The following is a 22600-nucleotide window of genomic DNA, read 5'->3' as shown; positions in this document are numbered from 1 at the left end:
GAGACGAGGGGGGAGGGGGCAGAGGGAGAAGCAGACTCCCCGCTGAGCAGGGAGCCCGACACAGGGCTCCATCCCAGAACCTGGGATCATGACCTGAGCCGAAGGTAGACGCTTCACCCACGGAGCCACCCACGCGCCCCAAGCATCCAACTCTAATTTCTCAGGGTTGTGAGATGGAGGAGCCCTGTGTCGGGTCACCCCGTGTCAGCGAGGAGCCGGCCTAAGGCGCTCTCTCCCTCTGCCCCTCCCCACCAAAAAGAAAGAAGCAGGAACGAGTCAGTTACTCCCAGTCCACTTCCTGTTTTTGTGACATAGTCCCACTAATTTCAAACAATCCTCTTGAAACCTTCCCACCTTGTCCCTGTGGGATAGAGGGGAGCTGGATGAGACTGGTGAAGGCCTGCATCTCACTGTCTGAGCGACCTTGAAAAAGTTTTGTCTTGTCCCTAGAGCCCCCTTCCACCTGTTTCTGAGAGGACTCCAAGAGACTGCTCACGGGGGCAGGTGGCCAGAGTGTTCACTGCCTTGCATCTCTGTCCAGGGTAAATCCCTGGGCCTCAGAGGCCCGATGTGGCAGGAACCTGGGCCAGCTCCAAACCCATGCAGCTAAGTGTCACCGCAGCTCCCACTGGAGCCATCCCACACACCGGGCAGGGTCTGTAGCACCCCTCAGTCCAACCGTGCAAAATGGGCCCCGGACTGCCGGCCTCTGTCCATCCCTCCCTCTGACCCAGAGGCCCCCGCGCACCCACCTAAGAGCTCCTACAGATCCCTCCAAGGCTGCCCCAAGTCCTGGCCTTCAAGCACTCCCTCTGTCCTCAGCTGAGCTGAAAATCTCCCAGTGTCAACAATCACAGACTCGATGTGTTACCTGGCTAGGAGCAGCTCTATTTTATCACACGACCTTTCTGGAAGTAATTCCTTAACTTTTAGTCTCGATGACAAAATCTGATGGCACACTGACCACAAACAAGGCTGGTGAAAATGTCCAGCAAGTGACTCCCGTACGCATGACTCCGAGGTAGGGTCCGGGAGCTGCAGGACCAGGGGCTCTGGCTTCCACCCGACGACCAGCCGGTGTTTGAGGATAGCCCTGCTCCCCCAAGTGGACCCCGTTGTGACTGTGTCAGTCTAATTCCTTAGCTATCTTTCTGGAAAAACCATACGCTTTTTAGGCTGCAGACTGCCAAGAGGAATCATCCCATTGCAAGTGTGCTTATGATATCGGGGTCTCTCTCCACAAGTGTGAGCTCTGACATCGGAATGATGCCTCCACCTCCTCACTTTTCAACAGGATGCGGACTCTAGTTACCCAGTACTTTGGAACTTCTGTGTTGTGGAATTGTTGCAAAACTCAGTTGTCTTAAAATGCCATTGCTGGGAGCGCCTGGGTGGCTCAGGTCACCATCTCACGGTCCTGGGACAGAGCCCCGAGTAGGGTTTCACGCTCCAACGGGAGTCTGCTTGTCTTTCTTCCCCTCTGCCCGCTTGTGCGTCATCTTTCTCACAAATAAAAGAGATGCCATTGCTGATGGCACTGTTTCAAACGTCACAGTTTCCACTGTGTCCAATGTCCTTCAACTATCCTTAAGTTGTTGCGGTGGGTTTGTGTCCTTAGGGTGAAAACATGTTGGTTTCTGAGGCCGCACTTCTAAACCCAGGCAGGCGTTCATTCATTTGCAATGGCAGGAACTGGCGAGGTTGCCCTGCTAGCCCTGAAGCCCCCTTCTTCTGGCCCCGAGACCTCAGGCAGTTACCGAACCCTCGGGGTGGTCTGCCACACCCGAAGCACGGGGCACAGACAGGGAGGCACAAATACACAGTGACCAAGAGTCCTGCACACTGGCCCTGGGGGTTAAGGGCAAGCTAAATTCTAAGGGCCGTGGGGCCCTCCTGGGGAGGGGAGGGCACGGAAGTTTTCCAGGCCACACGCAGAATCCCAGCACGCCGACTGGGGCGCTCTAGAGTCCCGGGTCAGCCGGCAGAGCCCACCGCAGTCCCGCCTCCCTCGGCGCTGAGGCAGGTGTGGACAGCAGTGCCACACGCCAGCGAATGGCATGGGGGACCCTGAACGCCAGGGTGAGACCCGCCCCAGCCGACCCCCGCGCCCGAGGGCTCCCCCAGCGCCCCGAGGCCCCCCCCTGCGTCCCCGAGGGCTCCTCCGGACCTGGGGCAGCGGGAGGTGCACGGCCCGCTTCGGCGGACCACTGCCACGTCCCACCCCACTGTGGTCACGAGAGCCAGTGGACGCTTGCAGTGCGCAACATTCCTGGAGCAGCCTCCCAACGAGCTCGGTGGGGAAGCGAGAGGCGGGGGCGCCGGCCCAGGTGCGTCTCTGCGAGAAAAGGGGGCGAGCTCCGCGGCTTCTCTGACTCCGGTGCCCGCTGCACTGCGAGCTTTCTGTGCGCACCGGTCCCGTCCGGCGCAGCCGGGGCGCGGGGACCAGCGTGGCGCCGGCGGCGGCACCATCAGGTCCCAGGGCCACCTTGCCGGATTGCCTCACGGCTTTAGGGCCCAAATCACCGCACCTGGCCCTCGTACTCGCGCAGGCGCACCGAGCCGAAGCAAGCCCCCCCGCCCACCCCAGCAGCCCGCCTCCTTCCAGCCGCGCACGCGCACTGAGCCGCGTCCTCGTCGCACCGGGAGGCGGGGGAACAGAGGCCGCGGAGGGAGGGCCCGACGGCTGGGGGCGGGGCGAGCCGGGAGCCGCGGCTGCGCACTCGACCGCGCCGCTTGTCACGCCCACTTCCGGCGAGTGGCTCTTCCGGGGGTGGGGGGAGACTGTCTAGCCCCGCTGCGGAGGTGGACAGCGTCTGACTGACGTCCGACCCGCCGACCCGAGGGGCCCCGGCCATCATGGCGTTCGGCGGCACTCGCGGGCTGATGCAGCGCTGGGAGCCGGTCCTCGGAGCCGTCGCGCTGTTCCTGATGCTTCTTTCAGCGGCCGCGGCTCAGGAGCCGTCTGGAGCGGGTGAGGGGCCCGGGGCGGTTGAGAGGGCGCGGGGTCCTGAGCGGGACCGGGCAGGGGCGGGGAGGTGGAGGGGAGCGCGGGGTCCCGGTCCAGGCGGGGCGGGGCGGGGAGGTGGAGGGGCCGTGGGGTCTGGGGCGGGGAGGTGGAGGGGAGCGCGGGGTTCCGGTCCGGGCGGGGCGGGGAGGTAAAGGTGCCGTGGGGTCCGGGGCGGGGAGGTGGAGGGAAGCGCGGGGTTCCGGTCCGGGCGGGGCGGGAAGGTGAAGGGGCCGTGGGGTCCGGGGCGGGGCAGGGAGGTGGAGGGGCCGTGGGGTCCGGGGCGGGGCGGGGAGGTGGAGGGGAGCGCGGGGTTCCGGTCCGGGCGGGGCGGGGAGGTGAAGGGGCGGTGGGGTCCGTGGCGGGGCGGGGAGGTGGAGGGGAGCGCGGGGTCCTGGGCTGGTGGAGGGGCCCGCCTTTTGTATTGGTTCAGTGTCTCGGCGGTGTCGGCGGGGCCTGCAGGGTTGTCCTGGCTTAGTACGCGGCTTAGTACTGTCGAAGGAGCTCGCAGCTTCGAAGCTGCTGGAGCCCCACAGCGGGTCGGTAACCGGTGTCCGGGTGCCAGGCCCCTTGAAGATTGGGAAGGGGAAGGGTGGGCACTGGTGTGGCGCAGGGGGGCGCCACTCCGCCCGGGCATGAGCCCTTGAGTCACTGCGTGCCTCGAGGCCGGGAGGCACAGTGCAGGGGACCCGCAACTTCGAAAGAATCCCATTCTGTTTCTGCGCTCCGCGGACCTGGGGTGGGGGTGCGTCCCTAGTAACTAGGCTGCCAGGTGCTGGGACCGTGTGGTCAACAGTTCCTGGGGGGACTGACCAAGAAACAGTGCTCGCCAAGGAAGTGTATGACCTAGGGCCAAACTGATGTTTCAGAAGGTTCCAGAAATGCAGTGTTGCTGGAGAGTGGCCTCCTGTGGGTCTGTGGGGGGGGGGGGTTCTCAGACTGGCCTATGGGCCTGGGGGGAAATCACGGAAGCTGGGGAGTGTCAGGGTTGGGCCTGTTTCAGAAATGTCGTGTGAAGTACCCACGTGATCAGCAGTTGTGGCAATAGAGCTTCAGGCAGGCCTGTTGACCTCCGTCCCAGCCGTTTACCAGTAGGATTGCCTTGGGGCCAGTGTTTTTCTCAACTCCTGTTAGCCCAGGCTTTGTGGGGTTCTGTTTTGCACAGCAGAGCACCCTCCTTGTATGACCCGATTGAATGTTTATTTCTCCTAATCTACTTCCGTGTGTGTGTGTGTGTGTGTGTGTGTGTATGTGTGTGTGACGTTTCCGACGCGGCTCTCTGGACGATTGTTAATAACGCAGTAGAATTGCACTGTGAAGGGAACAGTGGAATGGGGACTGTTTCCCGTAAGAGATTGATAATCTGCCAAAATTATGTCTTTCTCAGTGGCTAGTGGCTGTGTGTGCGTAATTGCGGTGGGCGTGTGGGGAGCCCCAGTGATCTGTTTGACCACTCTGCTTTCTGTACTGCCCTGGAGTTCCCAGGTGTGCAGAGGCCCTGTGCGGTGAGTGGGGGTGTCCTTTGGTGACTTTAATTTGTTTCTCCATTAGGGAATCAGACCAGAACTGTTGCTGTGGTATTTCAGCTGAAGAGCAGCTGCCTCGGCCGCACGGCATTCCACGTACTGTAGCTCGGTGCCACGCTGCCTTTGCCTCGGCGCATAGTAATTACTTCCGTCTGCTGGATACACCCAGTTCCTTGGTGGCAGTGGGCTGTTGTTTCTGTCTTCAGCAACACCTTCAAAGGGGAGGAATGACGTGCTGTGAGGGTGCTTACCCCCCAGGTGTCCTAGGGGTCTGCGTTTGCCTTTCCTTGGGGACGGGCGCTGTGAGAGCAGTGAGGGCCCCCCTTCCACAGAGTATGTGCTCCGTGTGGGATTTTTGCCGCTTGTCATACTGTAGGAATGTGGCTACATGGTTCATGACGTTGGTCTTCCTTGCAAGGGTGTTAGTAAGGGTTCCTCAGAGAAACAGAACCGGTAGGGTATCTGTAGGTGTGGAGAAAGAGATGTATTGTGAAGGATTGGCTCACGTGATTGTGGAGGCTGGGAAGTCCCATGATCTGCGTGTGCAGGTTGGAGCCCAGGAAAGCTGCCGGAATTCAGTCCATGTCGGAAGTGCCCGGGACCAGGAGCACCAGTGTCTGAGGGCAGGAGAAGCTAGGTGTCCCAGCTTCAGCAGAGAGTGAATTCACCGCTCCTCTGTTGTTTTGTTCGTTGGGGCCCCTCTGTGGATTGGGTGATGTCCTCTTGCATTGGTGAGGGCAGTCTTCTTTACTCGGTCTACCCATTTGAGCGCCAATCCCCTGAAGCCCCTGGAAATGGTTTACCAGCTGCCTGCGCGTCCTGTAGCCCAGTGAGGTTGACACATAAGTGAACCGTCACAGGGACGCGAATTCAAAGAATAGGTCCCAGCAATCCCAGGCTAACAGTTTCTTCGGTCTTACTGTGTGTTTGGTGGCGTGGAGACAGGAGGGACCCAGGGCACACTGAAGATCTGTGGAGGGAGGCTCCTGGAATCACAGAGGTCTCCACGGGCCCGTGGAGCCCACCCTGTGTGTGGGGTTAGACTCCGTCCCAGAGTCTCATCTGTACAACAGGGGGAGATGACCCCGAAAACCAGCTGCCCTGAAGGATGCAAAAGAGCTCCGTTGTGGCTTGTGCAGGTCCCGCCCGGACTGCTCCTTGTGAAGGGCACTGGGCTCCGAGGGGGGCCTGCCGTTCCTCTCCTGCCCATCTCCGGAGAGCCAGCGCTTTTTAAACCCGTGATAAGGGCCTTACAGAGTGTATCCACACGGCACCTGTTATTCATATATGCAGATGGCCCCCGACTTGCACAGGTTGGATGTAGGATTTTTTGACTTCGTGGTGGTGCGAAAGCGGCATGGGTCCAGAACCGTGCTTGGAATTGGGATGTGGGTCTTCACCCCGGCTAGCGATACGCGGTCCTGTGCTGAGGCTGGGCAGCCCCGTGGGCACACAGCCGTTCCGTCGGTCACTCTGGGTACGGTGTTCGGTCAGTTACAGAGCTGTTCAACGCTCTCTCATAAGACAGGCCGATGTGCGAGGTGATTCTTCCCAGCTGGAGGCGAACGAAGTGTTCTCGGCACGTTTAAGATTGGCCAGGATTTCGACTGGATTTTTGATAGGATGTTTTCCACTTACAGTGGGTTGCTTGGGATATGACCCGTCCTAAGTCAAGGAAGGGCTGTACCACACTCATCGCTCTTTTGTTTCTGCCGAGGTGGGAAGATGAGCCGGGCTTTTTGTCTGAGTGAACTTTGCACCCTTGTTTCTCGTGTGAAGCTGGTGAGGTAGGTGCCCTGTCACCCCGCAGAGTGGGCACAGTGTCCGCAGAGGGGCCGGCCCGCCCCTGGCCTGCGGTGCGACACATGCACAGTGAGTGTGTGCTTACTCATTTCTTTACTTTAACAAAACAGATCTTTGTACACGCGCGAGTGCGTGTCCTCCGTACTGAATGGGCTCCCCTGAAACTCGAGGATACAGTGCGACGTGGGGCCACGGGCTAGTGTATCTGAACAGACACCTTTCTCCTTCTGGTCTTTTCATTTAATTTTCAAAGGGAACGATACGTCAAGTTTTCTGATCATTGGTAAATGGACTCTGGAAGATCTCCAGTCCCAGGACTTCCAGAGTCAGGGTACTGGCACTTAGCGTCAGACTCAGGAAGACGAGGGCAGCTGCTCCTTCTCTCTGCGATCAGTGTGTGGTTTTCTGTGCCCGGTCTTTGAAGCGGGAGCAAGGAGTTCACGTGTGCTGCCAAGATGGTGAGGTGTTCTAGAGGGGGAGAATGGAGCGACCTTTCTGCAGCGCTGCCCCGTGTTCAGGACTGCTGTCTAACCGAGGTCTCTGCCTGTGTTGACCACTGCCTGGTGCTCGGCCTTGGTGGGGGCGGGCGGAGGGCTGGGCTCCATGGCCTCCTGCTCTCTAGTCCAGAGGCCCTGGGGTGGACGAGGTTGATGGTGTGTATCTTGGAGCCTAGTTCACACGAATCCGGCAATCAAAAAGACTTTAAAAAGGAAAAAAAAATCCCCAGGAAAAAGTTCCTGGTTGTTGCCTGCCCCCCCGCCCCCCGCCGTCGCTGCTCAGTTAAGATTGGTAAGTACATCTTTTCTTGTAGAATTTTTCAAAAAGGACTTGAGTGTGGGCGTGTCAGCAGTTGTGCAGATTTTCACAGTGGCTGCCTGCCTAGCTCTTTGTTTAGAAAAATGTCAAAGCTGCAGAAAAGTTGGAGGAGTAAGTACAGTGAACTTGCAGATGCCTCTCTGTTCTCAGCACTTGCCTGTTTGCTTTGCCCCTCCCCCTCCGTGTCTGCTTGTTACTGGTTTAACCAAACTGTTGGAGACTCGGTTGTTCTGGGGCCCTTCGCCCCTCAGGACAGACCTCCTGAGGAGGGGGACGTTCTTCCACACGGTGGGGGTACGCCGAGGTCTGCACAGCGAGCATTGGTGCGGTCCTTGAACACTGCGTGTAGCATGGGCCTTATGTCCACGGTTCTCCAGTCGTCCCCGTAACGGCCAGGACCACGCGGGGCATTTGGCTCCATTCACCCCGAGTACCTCCTCCGTCTGTTGTCAGAAAACGACTGTGTAGAAGGACCCTCGGTTGGTCTTGTCTGGTTTCCTATAACTTGGATTCCAGTGCATTTGGACAGGATTCAACCACACATGGCTGTGTCCTTCCCCCTGCATCCCCAGGGGGCACCTGCTGGTGTTTTGTCCCATTGTCCCATCCTTATCCTGGTGATACTTTGATCACGTTAAGGGCCATTTTCTCTTCATAAGTGATTTAACTGGGGGGAGGGAGGTGCTTTGAGACCGTAAGTGTCTTGTCACAGCACAGACGGGCACGGGGGTCTCAGCGTCCAGATTTACCAAGATGATTGCAAAATGGCAGGTCTTGAACCCATTACTTCTGCCTTGGCTGGTTGACCTTCCCGCCGTCTGTCCCATGTCCATGTGAAATCCTGGACCGTGCAAGAGGCTGGAGTCCATTACTGTCAGACACTTGGGTTTGTCATTGTCCCTGTTTGGCAAGGAAGACGCCCCCTTCAAGCTGGCTTCTGGGTCCTTTTGTCATTTACCCCTAAGTTGGTGGCGCAGCAGTCTGTCCGAGGCCCATTTTGTCCTTTCTCTGTCCCGGTTCCGGAATCCGTTGTTTCTCCCAGGAGCCCTGGCTCCGTTCGGCAGGGGGACAGTGTCCAGAAACCAAGGCCCCTGTGCTGCCAGGTGTCGTCCTCTGGGCCCCTGGGTGGACAGAGTGAGGGGTAAGGTGTCGCGGTCGCAGCCCTTGCCTGGCCCTGGGGCCCAGGCCCTCTCTGGGCACAGCCAGCCCCGCTGCCCGGTGCCTGGTCCCTGTTGCTGCCGACGGCCACTGCGACCCTGTGGTGCTTGCAGAAATCGAGCTGGTTCACGGGGTGTCGTTTTCTTTCCCTCTCTGGAGCTAAATCAGGTGTGTTGTAAGGGAAGTGTTTGACAGGAGGTTTCCACACGCCGCCCATGGCAGCTGCAGGGCCACTTGTGTCGAGTGGGCTTGCATCATGTTTTAGACAAAGCAGGGTTGTATTCGGTTGGCGGGATGTAGGAGCGGCAGACCTGACCGGCCCTGCGGCTGCTTCCCGGCGCCAGGCCGCTCCGAGCAGGTCCTGCTCCGCGGGTGCCCCGGGCGCACTTGTGGCCAGAGCACCCGTCCTGCAGCTCACCCGGGACCCACAGTGCAGCTGTGAGGCGGGCACGCGCCACCCACCTCTCGCAATTTTCCGCACTCATGTTCTGCTGTCTCCTCTGTCCGTGGGTCCGTCCTATAGCCTCCCGTTAAGCTTGGTGGGGCCCTCACTGCACATGTCACGAACCAGAGGTTGACCTTTGTCTCTCTCTTTTGAGATGACTTTATGTCCGGTGAGGTTCAGGGTCTCATGTGTGCCATGGGGTTGTGTCACCCCAGCCCCTGTCAAGCTCCCGAATGCACCCGTGTCTCCGGAAGGCTCAGGCCACCGCTGCCTGTTTCCGGGTATGGAGGACCCCCCTGCTCCAGAGCTGCGTGTCCGGGGAATCCAGCAGCGTGGTCTTGTGCGTCAGGTTTCCGTGGGTCCCGTGACGTTTCTAAGACTCGTCCATGTCTCACGCACACAGTGCACTTCACGTGGCTAAATAGCGTTCAGTGGTACGACGGCGCCCGTTGGCCCGTCCTTCTGAGCTTGCGCATCCGGGCTGGTCACAGCTTTTTGCTGTTACTACTAAGGAGCTAGGTGCGCCTGGGTGGCTCAGGTCATAGTCCCGGGGTCCTGGGATGGAGGCCGCCCCCATCGGGCTCACAGCTCAGCGGGGAGCCTGCTTGTCCCTCTCCCTCTGCTCCCCCATGTGTGCTCGCTCGTGCTCTCTCTCTCTCTCGGTCTCTCTCTCGCTCTCAAATAAATAAAATCTTTTAAAAAAAAAGTTGCCATGAACATTTGTGTACAAGTCTTCCTCGGGACTTACGTTCTGACTTTCTTGTGTGAAATGCTCGAGTGGAGCCGCTGAGTCACAGGAGAGGCGTAGGTTGGTTTTATGAGCAGACGCGAGGTCTTCTCAGCGGTGGAACCCTTTTGCACCCCGACCCACTCCGTGTGAGAGTTCCCGGTTGGTCTCTGCACCAGCACTTAGTGGTGCCAGTCTTTCTACTTCTGGCCATTCTGGTGGGTGTGAAGCAGTATCTGGTTGTGACTCGGAGCTGCACACAGAGTTCTTCTCGAAGTCCGTGTGTGTGTTTGGAGTCACGGGGTGCGGTAACTAGCAACCTCTGAGAGGGGTGGGTATGTTCTGTTCACACACTAGTTCTTTACTTCTCAGTAGCTTGAGTTCCAGAGCCGTTCGCTGTGTGGGGTTTGACCCCTTCGTGGATGAGAAGTGGCCAGAGCCGCGGGGTACCCTGCGGGATTGGCATCCTCTGATTCCGGGGGGCTTTTCCCTCTGGTCTGGGGGGCACTGGCCGGCTGAGGCCTGGCTTTCATCTCGTGGGCCTGGCATTACTTTGGCCTTTGGTTCCAAAGAGAGTGTGTGCCGAGGAGCCAGCGGGCCTGGGCTGGCTGAGGTCTGTGGGACATGGCCAGGCGCTCGTCTCCTCTGCCCTGGAGGCACTGCCTTTGTTGCCGAGGCCTGTCTCCCCGACCCCTGGCAGATGGGAGCCTTGGGGCTGTGTCTGCGTCCACCCAGGGGCCCCGCTGGCAGCAAGGCTCAGCAGCTCCTGGTGCTCCCTGCAGGCCGGGTGCCGGGAGAGCACGTGCGCTCCGGGTGGGGGTGGAGCCTGCCCCCAGCCCTCCTGCGCGCCTCGCCTGACTTTTGTGATGTGTGCTCTTCCCCGCAGCTTGCTCTCAGAACACAAACAGAACCTGTGAGGAGTGCCTGAAGAACGTCTCCGTAAGTAGCACAGCCGCGCTCGGCCCCGGGGCTTGCGTGTGCATGCCCGTGAAAGAGCGCCAGCCTCTAGGGAGCTCCTGGCGCTTTCAGTAACCTGGTTATAAAAATGGGAAACTAGACATCGGAAACTTGCATTATTTCAAAATGGAGGATTTACCAAAAGTTGTTCCGCCAGGACCAGGCCACGGACGTGGAGGCGGTTCTCCCACGGCCGGGATGAAGAGGGCTGGCTGCTGTTGGTCGAGCGTGCTCTGAGCATCTTAAATACGCGGTGTGGCTCTGGGAGATCCCAGGCTTCGCCTTCCTCGTATTCGTAATGGACTTGCACCCTGGCCTGGGCCACAAATACCTGATTTTCCATCTGTCTGCCTGAGTGCACCTGGGCCGCCGCGTGGCTTGGTGCCGGGAGCGCTTGAGCGGGCCGGCCTCGTGCTGGCACTCTCTGTCTCTGTCTGCACCTGCAGCGCCCCGATGTTCTTAGGGACTCGGGCAGGAGCATCTGTGAGGGGCCGTCCAGCCCTGAGGTTCCGGGCTGGTGCCTTTGAGCCTTACAGGCACTGTCTTTTTTTTTTTTTTTAAGAATTTATTTTTTCATTTGAGAGAGACAGAGACAGGATTAGTAGGGGAGGGATTGGGGAGGGGAAGCAGGCTCCCCCCTGAGCAGGGAGCCTGACACTCTGTGAGGCTCCATCCCAGGACCCTGAGATCATGACCTGAACAGAAGGCAGACGCGTCACCCACCCAGGCGCCCCCAGATGCACTGTGTTTAAGATGGCCAAGCACCCCATGCAGCCGGAGAGGCCAGTGTTTTCCGAGGTCATGAAAGTGCGCTGACAAGGACTTACTGAGCTCCACCTGTGGGCCCGCTGGGTCCCGCCTGCCCTTGTGCAGGCGAACCGAGATAGGCACCCCAGCTGAGTGTGTCAGGGGTGCTTATGATGGGAAGGTGATGGGGAGGTGGGGCGGTGGCAAGTAGGTTGCTCAGGGGAGGCCTTGTGGGGGAGGGGAGGCCACACGTGCTTGGGGAAGAATGTTCCGGGCAGAAGGAGTAGCTGTGCAAAGACTCTGGGCAGGGAGCCACCTGGCAGCTTTCAGGATGTGCACGGAGGCCAAGAGGCCGGGCAGGGTGCCTGGTGGGGGAGGGTTTGAGTAACCTCAACCCTGGAGGGCCTGATGGGGTGAGGTGGGGGCCGAGGTGTTCCAGCCAGTCACCTGAGGGGGAGCGAGAGGCGTAGTGGGGCTCAAGTCCCCGACAGTCTGATTCTTGGGTGCGAACGGTGCATTTCTGACGCTTGTCGAACATTCCTCTCTTTCAGTGTCTTTGGTGCCACACCAACAAGGCGTGCGTGGACTACCCGGTGAGCAGGGTCCTGCCGCCCAGCTCCCTCTGTCAGCTGAGCTCTGCACGCTGGGGCGTCTGCTGGGGTAAGTCTGTTCTCTTGGAGCTCTCGCAAAATCTGTGCTGCTTTGGAAAGTGTGGTTGTGCTCAGCGAACCAAAGCTGCTGGCGCACGCTCTCCGCAGGAGGTCGGGAAGCCAGTGGGAGAGCGTGCTTTCTGGGAGGGCTGCTGGCAGTCCTCGGTGTCTGGAGGCCCACCTGCAAGGCCGTCAGCCTTGGCTCCGCACGGGGTCCCTCTGTGTCCCAGGATGGTGCGTGGGGACTATTTCCTGGACGTGTTGGCACGCCGTGTCTCGGCGGCGTCTGCACTGAGAGCCCTGCTCGGCACGGTCCGGCCCCCCCTGTCCTGACGTGTCCCCTTCTGTCTGCAGATGGTAGGGTTTCCAGGTGCTCTCTCCGTGGGGCTGTTAACCCTCTACGAGACCCCACAGAGACCAGTCCTGGACCGGGGGCCCCGGGCATCCTGAGCCTGCGCTGTTAAGGCGTTGAGATGAGGCCTGAGTTTGAATGAAGTGCACACGCTGTCTCCCTGTCCTTGCGGACGGTACTGTCTGGCAGACACACACGTGTGCGTACACCTACGCCTGTTCACGGAGTGGAGCGAGGGTGCACACGTGTACGCAGGTAACCCCCACTCAGCGCTGGCAGCCTGACCGCGTCAGGACCCGTGTCAGCCCTGGACTCTGCATCAGCACAGTAGGGCTGCCTGCACGGCCCTTCCCGTGAAGGAGATCACGTGCTGTTTCATCTGACTGTCGTCCAGGCGTGTGTCGGAGGCGCCTGTGTCCCTGCAGTCTGTGTGGCGGCTGCTTGGCTCCCTGCAGGTGTCCACGCGGGACTGCGGTACACGTGCGTCGGGGGGGCACCGTCCCACGCTCACCCCACTGGGCGTGTACTGAGGAGCATGGTCGCGGGGGTCACCGTGCGTAGTAGGTCTGCAGACGTTTTCCCGGAGTGGCTGTGCCGGGTCACCCTCCTCCAAGTGGCGCGGGCGTTCCCGTCGTCCCACATCCCTGCCAGCACCTGGGGTGATCAGTCGTCTTCACTTTAGTCCATCTGGTGGGTGTCAAGTGGCATCTCTCTGTGGTTTTAGTTTGCATTTCACTGATGACTAATGATGTTGAACACCTTTCGGATGGGGGCACTTTTGATAATTCTCCTATGAAATGAAGTTCCTGCCTTAGGGCCATGGGGCTGGCTGAACGCCTGGCATGGCACAGATGAGATCCACAGTGTGGGGGGCGGGGAGCAGGGAACAAGCCAGGGGCTGTGGGAGGCAGGCTCCGCAGTCAGGACAGGTGGCGATGCCCCTGCTTCCCGAGAGAAGGTGCAGGTGGTGTCAGTCATTCTGGGGCTGGCGTGGAACTGAAGCCTGACAGCTGGGACGCAGGGGTCAGCGGGCGCCGCTCCCGGTCCCTGTGTGCACTAAGGAGGGTTGGGGAGGCGAATTGGGCTGAGGGTGTATTGGCCTTCTCTGTAGGAACAGAACGGGCAGGGGGCTTATGCTCGTGCGTCTCAGGAGACCAGGAGGGCCCCCAGCCCCCCAGATGTCAGAGCAGCACATAACTGTGATTCCAGACCTCATGCCACGGGTGCTCTTTGTTCTGACAAAGAACTTTGGAATCATCTTACCCAGCACTGGGCAAAAGTGTTTGGGGTTTTAACTGTACTGACCTTAAATACATGTTCATTTGGAGAAACATGAGGTCTTTAGGACGTTGCCCCGATGTGCAGAAGCAGGGGTCCCTGCCCACTCCGGTCACCCTGACGGCCTCAGGCTCCGTGGCTTCTCTGCGGAAGGCTGGTGGGAATGGGCGCCCCCTAGTGTTTTTCCCCCATTGTGATCGGGTCTCTGTTTTGGTTTTTTTTTTTAAGATTACGTTTATTTGACACAGAGACTCAGAGAGAGAGTGCACAAGCAGGGGGAGCTGCAGGCAGAGGCAGAGGGAGAAGCAGACTCCCGTTGAGCAGGACCCTGGGATCATGACGTGAGCCGTGAGCCGAGGCAGACGCTTCACCCACTGAGCCACGCAGGCGCCCCCTGGGATTTCTGTATTTTATAACTGGCTTTAGCTGCTAGTCAGAAACGCTGTTTTCAGGGGCAGACATATTTCCAAGCCAGGTGTCTTGCTGATCTGATTGGCTTTTAAAGTGGATTGTTTGAGAGTTCTGTCGTCAAACCTGCTGCCGTCTGCTCGTGAAGGTCTTTTCTGATTCTGTGACGGTCGTCACTGCTTGCTGTGCCGGCTCTTCCGGAACCGGTGGAAGGAGGAGAGACCACGCGACTACAGCCGGGAGCGTTTCCTCCGCTGTAACCCTGGTTCGGACGGCCAGAGCAGGTGCACAGACTTGAGGCCAACCTGGGAGGCTCGGGGCTGACCTGTGCGGAGTGTCCTGCTCTCCGTGGCAGCGTCCCTGTCCCCCCCCCCCCGGGCCCGCCCCGGCAGCACACGGTAACTGCAGTCCCGGGAGACAGATCGGACTCGGGGGATCCCGCCGTCTCCGAAGCCGCCTCGGTGGCTGGCTGAACCGCACGAGTGGACACGTTGGCAGGAGTGTATCACAGCTCTTTGATTGGCTCTGGTTCGAATTAAATAGAAAAATATTGGCAGGCTTGGGTTTATAAATCCTCCAGAGAAGTTAGAAAGAATGGTAAAACTTGTTTTCACTCTTCGTTTGTCTCAGGAGTTGGGTCTTGACAGGAAATCATAAAATCATTGGCGGCCGATGAGGCAGCCGTCTCCAGACCCTGCAGTTCTACTGTCGGCCCTCTGCCTCCTGGGGTCAGAAGTTGTCCCTGGGGAAGTAAATGCAGGTGACCTTGAACAGCATAGGGGTTAGGGGCGCTGATGCCCCGCGCACTTGAAAATCCGCGCGTAACTCCTGATTTCCCGGAAACTTAACTGCTACCAGCGTGCTATGGATGGAAGGCTTGCTGATAACCGCAGTCGAGGCACACACGTGCGTGCGTGCTCTGTGCACCGTGTGCTGTGTCCTCACAGGGAGGTAGGCTAGAGGAAGGGAAACACGAGTGAGAGCATCGTCAGGAAGAGAGAGTGCACGTGCACTGTGGTCCTCATTTGGGGAAACAACGCCCACAGGTTTGTGGACCCGCACGGTTCAAGCTGTGTTCGAGGGCCCTCGGTGTCGTGCCGTGGACTTGGGTTTAGGTGATGGGGTACACCGCCCCAGGCTTCACTTCCGTTTCCAGAGTCCCACAAAGAGTCTACAGATGTGTCAGGACAGTGTGCGTGCCCAGCGGGCACTCTCCTTCCTGTGTCTGTTTCGTTCCCTGGCCTCAGGCTTGCCCGTCTCCTCCTGGGGTGGGGGATTGCCGCCCCGTGGGGCCTGGGGCCATGGCGGTTGATTGAGAAATCGTTCACAAGTCACACACCCGGGCTGAGGCTAGGACTGCCGTCGCCCCGGGGCATGGGGGGCTGCTTTGGGGTCCCCATGCCCCGTGCTGACTCCCGGCGGACCTTGCAGTGAACTTCGAGGCGCTGATCATCACGCTATCGGTGGTGGGGGGAGCCATCCTCCTGGCCGTGGCCGTGTGCTGCGCCTGCTGCTGCTGCGGGAGGAGGAGGAGCCGGAAGCCGGACAAGGGAGAGGAGAAGGCGGCGCGGGAGCGCGAGGAGCGCAGGATCCGGCAGGAGGAGAGGTGAGGGCCTGGTCGCTGGGGCATCCCGGGGCATAGGGCCTGCTGGGCTGCGGGGAGTGCCGCCCACGGGGCCGACTTCTCTCCAGCTGCGGACAGACCGTGGGTTGCGGGCCCCAGTTGTGGGACAGGGCGTGGGCACGTCGCAGGCCCTTACTCTCCGGGCTGCCGTGGCTGAGAACGGGCGCTCGCGGCTGTGGGCGGGACAGAGGCCCAGCCGGAGTGGGCCGGGCATCGGCGGTGGCGCCTGTCTGCCTGTGCCTGGGACGGGCCTCCTGCGGCCAGCACACTGGGACGCCGCCGTTCTCTCCTGCTTAGGGAGCACGTCGGGGAGCGTGTGTGGGGCGGCCACGGGCCAGGCCCTGGCGGCAGGTGCAGCGGGTCACCGGGCCCTGCCTGACGGGGAGCGGGATTGTGGCTCGGATGGGGGCTGCTGCCGTGTCAGGCCGGCTGCCGGTGGGCACTGTCCCCGCAGAGTCATCACCCCTAAATAAAAACTAACATGTATACATTCCCAGCCTTCTTCAGAACCTAGTGTCAGATTTTCATCCATCAGTATGTTTTCTTTACATGAAAATCATAGAATTGGGCATTTGAATTGCCTTTATTGAAACAATCAAATGACAGAACACTGGAGCGGCCTCAGAAGACGGCGCTGTTGTCACCTTGCCCGACCCAGGGGCCACCGCGCCTGTCCCCGGCCTCTCTGCTTAAGGAGGCGAAGGGTATCTTTTAATGTTAGGTGATATTTTGATGCTAAATGTGATTTCTTTGTTTTTTTAGGAGAGCAGAGATGAAATCAAGACATGATGAAATCAGGAAAAAATACGGTAAGGTCGATGGAATGTCCATGTCTGTTCTGTTTGGTCGGGAGCTGATGCCACAACGTGAGATGTGACCACTTCCCTCGTCCACCCCTCCCGTTTGAGCGGCTGGGTTTACTCTGCGTGGACTGAAGTGAACTAAGTCACGGGTGTCTTGAAAGAGGAAGCCTTGGCATATTTTCCTCTCGGCCAGACTTCCTGAGCACTGCTGTTCCCGAGGGGTGGAGCTTGACCGGGCCGCGAGGGCTCCTAGCCTGTCACCATGTTTGCGTGACGGGGTGCACGTGATGTCCACGGGCCTCCCCTGCCTCGCCACCCTCGCGTTCACGTCGCTCTCACACCTCGTGACGCGGCTGCGCTCCTCTTTAAGGAGTCCAGCTCTCCATGCTGCCCAGGTGTTTTGTCTGATTTTGTTTTGGTTTTTGTTTGCAGAGGTTTTGGGGAGGTGACTCGTTCTTTACTGTGTGAGAGCATTAAATTTGCTCCTGTGTTGAGTCGGCTGTTGGGTTTGGGAGAAGTGGTGTCACTGGGCCCTTATGGGTGGTCGCCACGGGGCCTCTAGCCCTGGGCCACGGTGCTTCCCTTGACCTCAGGACCTGAGGATCAAAGGCTCTGTGTTAGGGTAACCGGGCGGCTGGGCTGAAGGCTAAATCTGATCAGGAAAATTCCAAAATCTTTTCCAGCTAACGTACCCATTTTGGAGTTGTCCGTGTAGAGGAACACTGTTTTTGGGGCTTTTTAAGATCTCGAGCACTAAAACAGTGAGTCTCCAAGGCTCAGTTCCCTCTGGCAGGGGCCGCTGGCTGGACGCCCCCACCCCCATGACACAGGCCTCCTCTGACAATCACGCCCTTGTGCTGGGTCACCTGAGGCTGACCCTGCCAGCCTCCAGGTGTTGGCTCCGAGGCACGAGGCTGCCCCGACTGCCCCTCCTCCTGCTGCTGGGTCTCCTCCATTTAAGGCGAGATGTCGGCTGCCAGAGAGCCTTCTCTTGTTAGCTCCCGCCCCTCAGCCCCCCCTTGGTGCCGCTCTTCTCCCGGCCAGCCTGGCGTGTCCCTCTTGCTGCCCATGGCACTCACCCTGGGGTCGGGTGCTCACTCCCCACATAGGTGGTGACAGAGTCCGTGTGGGTGAAATTCCCTATCCAGCAGTCTTGGCGCAGTGCCCTCCCTCCCCAGTGCCCACCGGCGTCCGCTGCCCTCAGCTGGGGCACCTTGGTTTTCCACAACATTGAAACGAGTGGAAAGGAGCTTGTTGGCGTCTGATTAAAATTAATGTAAATACAAGACGAGAGACTTGTGCACCTGTGCGCTCACACACCGACTCACACAAAAGTGGTTTTATTGCGGAGCACAAGTAGCTTTCAGGTCTTCCCCCTCTGCTTCCCCCTCTGCCCTGTGTGTGCGGGCCGTGTGTGCAGGCCAGGCGGCGTCCCAGGCCAGGCTCCGGGCTCGGGGGCGGGCTCCATAACAGTGCCCGGGGCACTTCCTTCCTACCGTTCTGATGGTTCCTGTGGCCCTTTATTGCGCTGATAAAGCCAACTCATGCCTGTTTATACAAAGCCCATAGAACGGACTGGACTTTGAAAAGACTCAGCTGGTGGAAGAAGCCCCGGGGCCCTGTGGGGGCCAGGCAGAGACACACACTGCAGTTCACACACACAATACCAGCGTGGATGAAACCGTCTTTGCTTTTAGAAGGCGCTTGATTTCCTGATCACAAAACAGTTTCTCCCCCTTAAACTAGAAATAGAGCTAGGAGCTGTTCTGCTTTGTCTTTTTCCAAACACGACTGTGTGTGTTTGGCATTTGGCATCTGAAAGCCCTTTACCAAAACCACTGTGGGCTTCCTCCTCCTCAGACCTGCAGCCCTGCACCCCCAAAACCTCCTGCACGAGTAGCTGGGTTGCAGCGGCTCCCGGGGACGCGGATGTGACACAGGTTTCTAAAGAGAGGGAGACGGGTGTGTGTTTCTGCAACGCAGAGGGAACGCCTCGTCTTTGGTATTTAGCGCCAGACTGATGAGTAAGTGCGTCGTATCAGTCACGTCAGGACGCTCCGCGGCGAGACCGAAGGTCACCTCGTTCTAAGTCCGCCAGCATGGTAAGGACACATACAGCAAGGTGGTTTTGTAAGTCACCTGTGGTTTGGCACTCAGGACGGTGAGGTGTCGAGCTGGAACCTGCTCAGACACCTGTTCCCTTAGGGCCTCAACGGGTCCTCACGTAGAGCTGGCTGTCCTGCTCTCTTGGTCTCGTTTGCCGTCCTGTGACTGTATTTATAACCAGGGCTGTTCTGTTCCAGGTTTGTTTAAAGAAGAAAACCCGTATGCCAGGTTTGAGAACAACTGAGACCACACCCCGCCCCGTGACACGGCACCGGTCAGCAGAGCCCCGGCCGCCGTCGTCCTTCTGCCCCCGCCGAGGCGGGCATGCCGAGAGCACCGCGCGTGGCCGCCCGCACACCTGCGAGCTTCTGTCCCTTTCTCTGTATCTGTACTGAGTCACTCGAGACACTAAGCCTTTCGGGGGGCGGGGGCTGGTTTTGGTTTTGTTGTTAATTTGAGGAGGAAAGGCAAACATTCCACCGCTCTTCTCAGTCGGTAAGCCACCTGCAGACGGAGCGGCCGGGACGCTAGCGCCCGCCGCCCCCCTCTGCCTTCCGTCCCGGTGGGGCAGGAACGGCACCTGTCACTCGGCCACTCCCCCGGGAGCCCAGCGGCTGCTCCGTGTGGCGCACTGACTCGGGACGCGCTCCCCGACCCCAACCGCACGGAACAGCACCAAGGTGGGGGGTCCTGCTTACCCTGGGTCTGTGTTTCATTTCAATTTAAATAATGCTTGGATCTCATTCTTCCACCTAAAACATTTCACCAGAAAACTCTACTGTCAAAATTCAGACCACTTATTGGACAGTTTCTAAATTTTAATTTGTATCTTGACCAGAACATCAAGATTTTTTCCCAGTGAACACTTGAGTAACAACTGGCGCTCGAAAGCCGCCTCTGGGGCGACCGCGGCGCCACGCGGAGCCATGGGGCCTGCAGAGGCCACCGCGACCTGCTCTCGCCCTCCCGCCCGTTGATGGCGGGTGTCGGGCCCTGTATGCGGGGCACTCGAGGCTCTCGCAACTGTCCGGCTGTCTGCGGTCACTTAGGGACCCTGGGCTGTCCCCAAAGAGGGAGGGACCAAGCACCGTGGGCCCCTCTGCGGGGCTCTCCGCACCGGGGCGGCAGGGCGTCCGGCTCGCGAGAGGGGCTTCCACGTGCTCATCAGACGAGCCCTGGCCTGGAAGCGCGCCTCCTGGGGCGTGTGGTGAGAACTGCGGCGGGGGCGGCCTCTCGGGGCCCGGCGTGGCCTCCGGTACACCTGCGGCGGCTCCGGGTCTTTCGGACCCAGATCTAGGACTCGAGAGACTGAGAGCTTCGTGTCAGGAACCGCAGCAGACCATGACGTAACTGTGAACAGCCTTTCTTAAATCTGAACGTGGGCCCGGTTGCCGCACTGCTTTGGGTTAGGGAGACATTTCGCCTTGGGCAGGTGGGTGGGCAGGCACGGCAGGAAATGACGTACTCCGCTTTCGCGCTTGCGGGCCGCTGTCAGAGACCGCACTCTGCGGCGTCCGGTGACGTCGCAGACAGATCGTTAGCCCGCCGCCTCGGCCTGTGCCGTCCTGGCGTTTCCACAAGCCGCGAAGCTAACCTCCACAAACTCGACTTTATCCTTCTGACTTCTTGGGCATTTGATAGCAATTTAAAGTACTATGAAACATTCCTAAGTATTTTATAGCAGCCTGCGAATTTTGTTTTTTGCTGTTTATTCATAAAAGAAACTTTGTAACAGACTGCAGCAACCTTTGTATTAACACATAGTACTCTCAGCTCACGCCGTGTCTGGAATCCGGGTTGCTGAGCTCCCCATTCTTCCATACCGTGTATGTAATCCCATCACGGGGTCCTGAGCCCACAACGGGGCATCTGGAGGGCTGTCTTAGCCGCTGCGCTTTCCTTCTGAAATAGTCCTAAAGCAGCCATGTATTGTAACCTCAAGGAAACCAGGAAGCTTGGAGTGCCTTAATTTTAACCGGTTTCCAAAAATTGGTTTAATACACACTTTGTTGAATACACTTTGTGTCCGCGTGTCTCATTTCTCCATGGTGTTAGCGTGATTACCTGGAGAGCGGCAGGTAGACTTTCTACATAGAGACTTTTTATTTTTAAGATGTATTCTAGAGAGCGAGAGTGCAGCAGGTGGGGTGGGTGCAGAGGGAGAGAATTCCAACCAGTCACGTACACGGGGTGCGGAGCCCCATGTGCGGCTCGATCCCACAACACTGAGATCATGACCTGAGCTGAAACCAAGAGACGCTCAACTGACTGCGCCACCCAGGCCGCCTCCACATGGAGACCTCTGACCCGTCCCAGATGTGAGCAGCCTGGCTTCCATACCATGGCCGAGGGGGCGACTGCTGCGGGCTCAAGTTTTCTGTTGTCCCCCCACCCCCACCCCCAGCGCTGTTTTCCTTCTGCTTAGCTGGAGGCAGAGAACGGGGAGAAAGAGTTCTGCCATTAGCCTCGTGTCCTCGGCTGTAACTGCTGGCAGACTCCCCCGCCCCCGGCCCCCGTGGGGGGGTCTTCAGTGCCCGGCTGGTGGGGAGAGCCTGTCCCTCTTCTGAGCTGCTGCTGAGCCGATGGGACCATCGCTCAGTCGGGATTTCTGGGACTCCTCTGTGCTGCACTGTCTGAAGTCCATGTCACACTGGTAGTCTGTCCGTCGGTGCCGTGGTCCCCTGGGAAGTGTGAGCCCGCCCAGCCCGACCCAGGGCTTGCAGTAGCTACACTCAGGCACTTGAGGTTACAGGGCAGGAATAGGGCAACTCGGGCTCTTCCTTCTGGGACGTCGAGGACGGGAGAGTGAGGTCCAGATGCAGTCATGGGGTATCCTTGTGCCCAGCATGTCCTTAGGGCATCCAGGCCACGTGGGAAACACTCGCCTCGGATTCATTGAGAAAGTTCAAAGTCTGATTATAGCAAGACCAGTGCTTTGAAAGGAGGGGGTTGTTGAATGAAGTCCTAGCACTATGATGTCTGCTCTTGAAGAAAGAGCCCCTTGTTGGGGTTTAAAAAGCACATGATCAGATGGGTAATCAGAGGCCTTGTCCCAGCAACTCGTTCTTGGTGTCCTTCCAGAGCCAGGCTGCGTCGCGCAGCTGCGGGTCTGCTCTGTGAGCGCACCCATCTGTGCACGTGGCCGCTGCCTCCCCAGGGGCCTTGGCGCTCCTCGTCCCACCATCCTGTTGGGAGGTGCTGCTTGTTTCCACTCACGTCTGTCCGTGTAGCTTTGTGTGAGCAGTGAGATCGTGTCCAGAAGTAGATTCTGGATCAAAGTGTCCGTGATGCCGAATCACCCTCCAGACAGGACACCTTGCTCGACGCGATCTGTGACGCTTTCCCGGCGGGGTGGAGGTAAGCGGCCCCGTGGGGTTTCACCAAAGCTCACCTGGAAGTAGGTTACTCTGAGCGGATGGCTCCTGGGCCGCCTCAGCGGGGGGCGGCAGGCCTGCGTGCTGGCGCGAGGTGGTCCGGGGATGGGCAGGGCCCGGTGGTGCTGCTGCACGGCCGGCACAGACCTGTGCTGGGTAAGGCCTGCCTGGGGTGTGGCAGAGGCAGGCGGGAAGAGCAGGTGCGCGGCGGGGAGGCCAGGGCGTTGGCGTTCCTGCAAGGTGCTGGCCGTCACCATTCCAGAGGTGGGACAGGTCCCTGTCCCGTTGCTGTGGGTGGTCTGAGGCTCCCTGCCCCCTCCTCCCACCCACCGGCCCCGTCTGGCGCACTTGCTCCAGCCGCTCCAGTCCCCCAAAATGGCCTGTGAGTCCAAAGGCCCCGCCCGAGGATAGAAGTGGCTTGAGCTGCGTGGACGTCTTATTGCCCCGGCTGCTACTCTGTGTAGGTGGCCACAAGTCCTGAGGCCCGAAGCCCAGAGATGATTCCCAGCTGGAAGGACTTTCCTCCCCAGGGTCCTGTGGCTGTGGTTCCTGCCAGCAGAGGGGAGGCGAACAGGGCAGCCCGGCCTCTCGCGATGCCACTGGCAGGAGCTGGCCACCGGGCCTGGGAGTGCAGCCGTCCCTCACCAGGGGCCATCTGCTAGCCCAACGGCTCCGCCACGCTCTGGCAAGCCGCCGGAGCACGCTGTGATGGGTTTCCCGCCCCGTGCGCAGAGGAGACGCCGACCCCACGGAGAAACGCCAGGGGTGCCGCTCGGCCGCACTTGATTGATTCGGTGGGTTTTCTGCTCCGCAGAGCTACAG

At 59.3% G+C, this 22600-nt stretch overlaps 1 protein-coding gene across 3 annotated transcripts; it reads left to right on the top strand.

The window, feature by feature from the left end:
* Positions 1–2710: 2710 nt before the first annotated feature.
* PTTG1IP (PTTG1 interacting protein) lies at positions 2711–20422 on the top strand. Of its 3 annotated transcripts, XM_026492844.4 has the most exons (6): positions 2711–2971; positions 10366–10418; positions 11735–11843; positions 15303–15477; positions 16258–16304; positions 18602–20422. In XM_026492844.4, exons 1-6 carry the CDS (start codon positions 2857–2859, stop codon positions 18646–18648), a joined length of 546 nt encoding a protein of 181 aa, XP_026348629.1. In that variant the 5' UTR covers positions 2711–2856; the 3' UTR covers positions 18649–20422. The 3 variants fall into 3 exon arrangements, with proteins under 3 accessions (XP_026348629.1, XP_057162857.1, XP_057162856.1); XM_057306874.1 differs by having other exon boundaries at positions 2750–2971; positions 16258–20422; XM_057306873.1 differs by lacking the exons at positions 15303–15477; positions 16258–16304; positions 18602–20422 and having other exon boundaries at positions 2750–2971; positions 11735–14488.
* Positions 20423–22600: the final 2178 nt, after the last annotated feature.

This window comes from Ursus arctos, unplaced genomic scaffold (genome assembly GCF_023065955.2).
Source record: "Ursus arctos isolate Adak ecotype North America unplaced genomic scaffold, UrsArc2.0 scaffold_4, whole genome shotgun sequence".
NCBI lineage: Eukaryota > Metazoa > Chordata > Mammalia > Carnivora > Ursidae > Ursus > Ursus arctos.
This window is presented reverse-complemented; position numbering and strand designations above follow the sequence as displayed.

Bases quoted from the DNA above. Each gene is read 5' to 3' on its own strand.
- PTTG1IP (XM_057306873.1), top strand. From the start codon at position 2,857: ATGGCGTTCGGCGGCACTCGCGGGCTGATGCAGCGCTGGGAGCCGGTC. The intron at 2,972-10,365 runs GTGAGGGGCCCG...TCTTCCCCGCAG, and splicing joins TCAGGAGCCGTCTGGAGCGG to CTTGCTCTCAGAACACAAAC. The intron at 10,419-11,734 runs GTAAGTAGCACA...CCTCTCTTTCAG, and splicing joins AGTGCCTGAAGAACGTCTCC to TGTCTTTGGTGCCACACCAA.